At 59.9% G+C, this 7,795-nt stretch overlaps 1 protein-coding gene across 1 annotated transcript in view; it reads right to left on the reverse strand.

Annotated features, from left to right (window-relative positions):
* Positions 1-1,036: 1,036 nt before the first annotated feature.
* Positions 1,037-7,795, reverse strand: part of Kndc1 (kinase non-catalytic C-lobe domain (KIND) containing 1) — a 79,813-nt gene continuing 73,054 nt past the window's right edge. The window contains exons 33-35 of the mRNA XM_013035492.1: positions 4,323-4,430; positions 1,866-2,015; positions 1,037-1,189 (exon numbers count right to left, since the gene is read on the reverse strand). Of these exons, the coding sequence (XP_012890946.1) occupies positions 1,037-1,189; positions 1,866-2,015; positions 4,323-4,430 (411 nt within the window). The remainder of the gene's footprint in view (positions 1,190-1,865; positions 2,016-4,322; positions 4,431-7,795) is intronic.

Consider the following 7,795-nt stretch of genomic DNA (forward strand, 5'->3'; position numbering starts at 1 on the left):
CCCCCCCCCAGCTCCTGGGAAGAGACTCCAAGCCTTTCTCCCTGTGCCCAGGGAACTGTTTGGGGGTCTGGAGGCGCCCGGTCTGGGGGGTGTCTCCGGTCTGCTATCTCAGAGGAGCTCCTCCACAGAGGGTCTGCAACCTTGGAAGAGTGCAGAGCCCTGTTGTGCACACTTCTGGGGGGTCCAGCGGAGAGCACCCCTCAGGCCTGACCCTCTGGGAAGAGGCTACGACGGGCGGCCTCCCGGGGCCGGGGTCTGGGCCTCCATGCCCAGAGCGGTGATGACACGTGGACTGGGGGGTCGGGGTCTCGAGGGCTGGCGTCTGGCAGAACCCAGGCCAGGGGCTGTGGAAATGGCTACAGGGGTGTCAGGGAGCGGGCGGGCCCCGGAGGGAGGGCACGGCCCCCGGATGGGAGATTCTTCCCTGTTGCACTTTCTGGGCTCCTGACGCAAGCGAAAGCACCCGGGGAGATAAGTGCGGAGGGGAGGCAGCCGGGGCTGGCCCCGACCCAGCCCCGGCCCGGCCCCACGGCCCACCCGCTGTTAGAGCAGGTCTTTGTGCCCCAGCCTCACGGTGCGGGGGTGGGACGGGGCTCGTGGCACAAAGCCATCCTCTGAGCACATGGGACAGTGCTGGCCAAGGTCTCAGCTGGGCATAAATAGGCCACCAGCTGCATCCGCGGCGTTCACTTCGGAAGAGCCTTCCACGGAGGCTCCTGTACCACTGAGCGCCCTCCACCACGGCTCCCGGACCACCCAGGGCCCAGGGCCCCCGTGGCCTGGACCCAGGTAAGGTCAGCCAGCCTCTGGGGACACAGCCCAGCTCGCTGGGGCCCCGCTTTGCATCCACAGGACTGCAGCACCTGCTGCCCGCAGCCTGGGCCGGAAGGGGCCACACCGGACGCCGCCACCAGGCGCAGAGGAGCAGCCTGCCCGGCAGACTCACTCGCGGCTCCTTTTTCCTATGCATATACTTCTTTGAGGGTCTGGCCTAAAGAGGTATAGGGCATGGGAAAATGGAGCAGCGAGGCCCCGCTCAGCCAGCCACCGCGGCCGCACGCCCTGCGTCACCACCAGACACGGCCCGGCCCAGCCGGGCCTCGCTGCCGCCTGCTGCCTGAGTGTTGGAAGCCAGCGCCTCGGAGGGTGTGGACAGCGGCGGGGGGAGGGGGGGGCTGGGGCTCCAGGTCTGAGGAGCAAGTGGGACTGACGGGCCAAGGTCTTAGAGGAAGCCCTGGACCAGGACCTGCGACTGCCATCCGAGTTAGTGCCAAGCCTGGTCCGGATCCTGGGGGCTGTGTGCTGGGGCGCGGGGCAGCATGGCGGGGGGTGGGGCAGCATGGTGGGGGTGGGGCAGCATGCGGGGGTGCGGGGCTACGTGCCGGGCTGCGGGGGGGGGCTCCCTGCCCGCAGAGCCCAAGGACCTCGAGACCCTCAGGTCAGGGGGCTGGCCTTTGACATTTTCTTTACAGGTGCAAAACACACTGTGTGCACCAGGCTTTCCACACCAGTGCGTGGCCCTGGGTCTGACGGAGGAGGGTTCCGTGGGCTCTGGGTGGAGGAGAACCACTTCCTGACACTTCCGACGGGGGTGGGGGTGGGGCTGCTTTTCTGATCAGAAGTGTGGGTGAAGCTGGAGTGGAGGTGCAGCTTGGGGCCGTAGCTCCGCCTGGGGTGGATGGGCCTCGAACTCGGCCCCCAGCACTACGCAGGCACGCACACTTGCACACGCACATGTGCATGCACACACAGCTGTTTAACTTAAATTCATGATGTGTAGTAAAGCCAACACAAATAAAGCATCCAGGGAGCCACTCTGCTTCACTGTGCCTTTTCTCTGCGCCTGCCGGCGGTGTCAGACCCACCAGAGGTCTGGGTGCCACAAAGATGACTTCCTCACACTCCAGTGGGGCTGTGGGGCCAGCCCAGATCTGGGCCCACCTCTCGAAGGGCCCAGGAACCTGACCAGACCAAGGACACCACTGGGGCCCGAAGAGCCCAGGAGCTCCAGCTCCCTGGCAAAGAAGCATGGGGGTGGGCAGGAGGAATCTGGAAAGCCGCTGTTGGCTGATGACTTTCAAAGGTCAAGTCTCCAGACAGGTTCTTGCCACAGCCTCTACCTGTCTGGATGCCATCTCGGAGACCAGATGACAGCTGGCCCAATAAAGTGAACAGCCAATGGCACCGGCTGCGGGCAGTCAAGCCAGCCTGGCCTCTTCCGAAATCTCATCATAGTGGCTGCGCTGACACTAGCCAGGTTGGGCTGGGCCCCGGGCGGTGAAGAGAAAGACAGGGGAGAAAAGAAGGGGCTGGTGGGGGGGGAAGGGCCCCATCCCACCTGTTCACACCTCCTACACACACCTGCTTCCACCACACCAAACACACCTGCTCCCACCTCCTACACACACACCCCCACCACACACACCTGCTCCCACCACACACACACACCTGCTCCCACCACACCACACACACACCTGCTCCCACCACACACACCTGCTCCCACCACACACACACACCTGCTCCCACCACACACACACCACCACACACACACACCTGCTCCCACCACACACACACCTGCTCCCACCACACACACCTGCTCCCCTGCTCCCACCACACACACACACCTGCTCCCACCACACACACACCTGCTCCCACCACACACACACACACACCTGCTCTCAGCACACCACACACCTGCTCCCACCACACACACACACTTGCTCCCACCACACCACACACCTGCCCCCCCCCCCATGTTCCTGCCCCTGTTCTGCCACAGGCCCTCTTCAATTCTCCAAGTGACTCTCGGAAGTTGTCACCGTGACTGCACACAGTGAACAGCTTGTTTGCGTTCCGTTACTAACCCATGTCCTACACACAGTGCATCGTGAGGTCTAATGGAGGCACAGCCCGGCACAGCCAGGGATGAGTGCTACACAGACAGCCAGACACACAACACCCTTAACACACGAGTGACCCACACCTCCCTGCCCACACCATGGGCACAGTGCCCGGCACTCAAATGACGCCACGTGCACAGTGTCTGCCGTCCACTCCCTGCTGAGGACACAATGCCTGAGTCCTGGCCAGGCGTCACGCAGCACCCAGTGCGGCAGCTCCCGCCCGTGCCTCCCGCGTGGTGCACGCCGCAGCCTGCACGCAGCCGTGCAGGGCCCTCTGGGCACAGGCAGAGGGAGGCACACACACGTGCGAATTTTCAAGCACAGGAAACTGACTTTTTTCCTGTTCCTGGGGCCTGGGCACCATCCCTGAGCTTCTGGGCTCAGGCTAGCCCTCTACCTCTTGAACCACAGCTCCACTTCCAGCTTTTTGTGGCTAATTGGAGATCAAGTCACAGACTTTCTTGCCTGGGCTGGCTTTGGACTGTGCGCCTCAGATCTCAGCCCAAATCCCACCACTCCCCCAACCTTGTTTCTAGGCTGCCAGGTGGGGGCAGTGTCTGCCCACCACTGTCAGGGCAGCCTGGGGGTGCCTTCAGCCAGGCCGGGGTAGCAGTGTGGTCAGGACCTTCTCTACACTGCAGGTCCAGGGCAGCCCAGGGTACCGAATAGCAGGGAAGACAGGGGCCGAGTCCTGGGCCATCCATGTTGAGCAGTCAGCCAGAAGACCAGCAAGGGAAACGAGCAAGCCTGAGCCAATGGGAAAACAGACGGAGATCAGAAGGGGCCACCGTGTCCTATCAAGCCTGGTGTGAGGAGAGGCCAGGGTGCTCAGCCGGGCCTTCCGGGATGTGGAGGGGTCTCCATGCCCAAGTCCTCCTCGAGACTCCACAGCCCAGCCCTGGGGCGGCCAGCGGGCCCCGGGCAGCAAGCCCGAGCAGGTGGGTCCGTGGGTCCCTGCATACCCGGCAGGGAGGGGTAAGGAGCAAAGGCAAGAAGGGAGCGGCCAGGAGTCCCTGGGGGCATGGTGGGCGGGTGTTGGTGCTCGTGGTGACACTCCACAGGCCGGCAGACAGCCGAGACTGAGCTCCGCTCAGATGCCAGCCCGGCACGCGCACGGCAGCCTGAGAATAGTCGGCTCCAACAGCACACAAGACCACCGGGACCTTAAACAGGGCCGGGGCCTCCCCCGGCCTCCTGCCCAGCGCAGTTCACCGGGAGGGCGCCAGCGCCCCCTGCAGGCCAGGATGCTCTGCACACAAACGCAGTCTCCGTCCCTCAGGCAGCCTGGGAGTTGCGTGAGGCCGAGTCAACACCAGGGGGCGCCAGCAGCCAACCGAGGAGACCGAGGCGGAGAAGCCGCCTGGCTCCCTGGCTTGGATGGACGCCTTCCAGGAGGAAGCAACTTTCTGTGGCATTCACCCAACAGTGTGTGGTGTTCTGGTAACCCCAGTTAACGACGACATCGCTGCCGAATTCCTCGTAGCCTTCCAGAGGGCTGTAGGTCATCAGATAAAAATAAACTAAAAACTGGAAACAAAGATTAAAGAGGGGGAAAGAGAAAATAATCGTAACAACTGCTGGACACCAAGGTGAAACTCACCGGGTGAGGTGGGCCGGGCAGGCCTTAACCCAGGACTCATCCTGACCAAGGCCGGAGCAAGAGGCAGCAAGGACACCTGGAGTCACCATGGGGGCACAGTCTTAGGGGTCCAGCTTCTGAATTTCTCTTTCCTAGCCCTAGGTCTTGAACTCAGGGCCTGGGTGCGGTCCCTGAAGCTTCTTTTGCTCAAGGCTAGCTCTCTACCACTGAGTCACAGCACCACTTCTGGCTTTTTCTGCGTATGTGGTACTGAGGAATGGAACACCGCACTTCATGCATGCTAGACAAGCGCTCTAGCACAGAGCACGTTCCCAGACTCAGCTTCCTGATTTCTGAGAGGCCCTCCCAGGTGGGGATGGTCTATGTTGAAGTGGTGTGCTGACTGGAATGCCAACTGATTTTATCAGAAGGAAGTCAATTTCATAACATGTTTTAATGTTCACTAAAACAACTTTTTTACCTGCTGTCTGCTCATAAAGAAGACAGGAATTGCTAATGACTTCTTGAGGGGCAAATTTTCATTCAGCGATGACTTCTGGAAAAATGGCTGGAAAATTATGCATATATGTATATTATATGTACATTATATATATGGTGGGGATGAAACTTGGGACCTTGTGAATGCTAGGCAAGAGCTCTTCCACGGATAATATCAACCCCTCATCTGACCAAGTAAACTTTTAACCAAAAGCATCAGGTCACAAGGATTAGAGGACAAGGTCTGGGCTGGGAAGGTGGTTCAGTGGTAGAGCGCTCGCCTCGCATGCAAGAGGCCTTAGGTTCTATTCCTCAGCACCACATAAACAGAAAAGGCCGGAAGTGGTGCTGTGGTTCAAGTGGTAGAGCGCTCGCCTTGAGCTGAAGAGCTGAGGGGCAGTGCCCAGGCCCAGAGTTCAAGCCCCAGGACAGACAAAAAGAAAGACAAGGTGGAGCAGTGGTCAGGGGTCGAGCAGATGCTCAGCACTCCCAAGGCCCGTGTTGGCTCCACCGAAGACCCCAGACACGGAAGGAGCTCAGATCTTCATACTGAACCAGGACCACCGCTGGCCTGGAACCAGTCGCTTGAAAACTACTTGCACAAGTGCTGGCTTCAGCATCATGTCTAGTGGGAGGACCCGAACTGGCCGCTTCCTGGGCCTGGCGGAGACACAGCTGAGGGCTGCTGAGGGAGGAGAACGGACAAGTCCGGACTCGGTCATCAGCCGGTGAGCACTGTTTACTGAGGAATGCGAGGGGTACAGACCTTTCCGGGCGTATGGAAGTTGTGCGAGGGGCTGGATTTTGGGGTGGGCTTAATACAGGGCTTAACAAGGAAGCAGAGAATAAAAAATGGGCTATGGTCTCTCGGAGCCCAGAGCGATGTCCTTGGCCAGGCCCAGAGTGGAGGCTGGGTGTGGGGGCTGCTGTCCTCTGGGGGCCAGGGGGGGAAGGACCTGCCTGGGGACATGCCCAGGAGCACACACCTGGTGCTGTGCTCGGCCCTGGGAATCAGTCCTTCATATTCCATCTTCAGATACATAAAAAGACCGGCTGAGAGGGGGAAGCGGCTCCCTCTAGGGCCGCCTACAAGGGGTATTTACTTCCAAGAAGGGGCAGGTAAGCCCCCCACCAATCGCACCTGAACAAGGCACCCGACCGGTGTGCAGAACCTCCCAGGCTCCTGGCTCGTCCTGCCCGGGAGGGGCACCACCCCATCCGGCCTACCAGCCTCGCCATCTCTTCCACAGCCAAGGCTGCGCGCCTACCCTCCTAGGGCCAGGCTGAGTTCCCTGTCACTAAACATTTGGCCTGGACCTGACCAGCTGCTTTACAAGAGTCCACTAGACAGAAGCTGGCCACCAGGCAGGGCAGAGGCGCGGTGGAAGGTGGTACCCCGGGTCCCCACGGGCTGTCCAATAGCTCTGGCCAAATGTGGGATGGCTTCAGGCTTAGCAGGGGCTGGGAGGGGCTCCAAATCCCACAGATAAGTGGTTTCCACGGTGAAGGGGATGGCTCGTGCTGACCTGCTCCAGGACGTCTGGGGAGGGACGGAGCATAGCTGCCTACTGAGCTGGGAAGCTGGGCCTCCCCACCCCAGCTGGCAGGACGGCGACCGGCCCTAGTTCCCTAGACCTGGGAAACCTCTCTGCGGTTGGTTCTGGGGTTGGCCCACGGCACTGGGGTCTGATGTCCTGCGTGGAGATGACAGGTGTGCAGGAGGGTAGGCCAGGAGGAATGGCCAAGGCTCGGGCCAGGTTTGTGCCCCTGGGTATTCCCTGGTGAGAGCTGGGCCTGGGCGGAGGCCACCGGCGCCCTCCATGCCCACCTGGCCCTGGGTGCTCACTGCAGTGCCGCAGGACGGCCTCCAAATTCTCCCGAGAGTCCATCCTGCCAGCTGCCACGTGGGGTGGTCTTCCCATCCCGGACACGCCGGCCTGGCTCCCACACTGACCCGGGCACCTGGGTTAGGTTTGCTCCTGAGCGTGGCTTGCAGGCAGCTACTTCCCAGAGCCCGGCCTCTGTGGGTGAGGCTGGCAGGGACCTCCCCCTGGCCACGGGAGGAAGGCCTGCAGGCCAGGCTGTGGTGCCTCGGGAAGGGTGGAAATTGTCCCCTAAAAACCTGCTGCCCAGCTACTGCAGTCCTGAGGGCTGAGGATCGCGGTTCAAGGCCAGCCCATGTATGAAAGTCCATGCAATTTATCTATGGACAGACACACACACAGACAGACACACACATACAGACACAGATACACACACAGACACAGAGACACAGAGACAGACACAGACTCACACAGACACACACAGATATACAGACAGACACAAGCACACAGACACATACAGATACAGACACAGATATATAGACAGACACAGACACAGACTCACACAGACACACACAGATATACAGACAGACACAAGCACACAGACACACATACAGATACAGACACACAGATATACACACAGACACAGAGACACAGACAGAGACAGACTCACACAGACACAGATATACAGACAGATACAAGCACACAGACACACATACAGATACACAGATACACACAGACACAGAGACAGACTCACACAGACACACACAGATATAGACACAAGCACACAGACACACATAGATACAGACACAGATATACACACAGACACAGACTCACAGACACACACAGACATGAGACACAAGCACACACACACAGACACACATACAGATACAGACACAGATATACACACAGACACAGAGACACAGACACAGAGACAGACTCACACAGACACACACAGATATACAGACACAAGCACACAGACACACATACAGATA

Source organism: Dipodomys ordii, unplaced genomic scaffold, assembly GCF_000151885.1.
Source record: "Dipodomys ordii isolate 6190 unplaced genomic scaffold, Dord_2.0 Scaffold213, whole genome shotgun sequence".
NCBI classification, from domain to species: Eukaryota; Metazoa; Chordata; class Mammalia; order Rodentia; family Heteromyidae; genus Dipodomys; species Dipodomys ordii.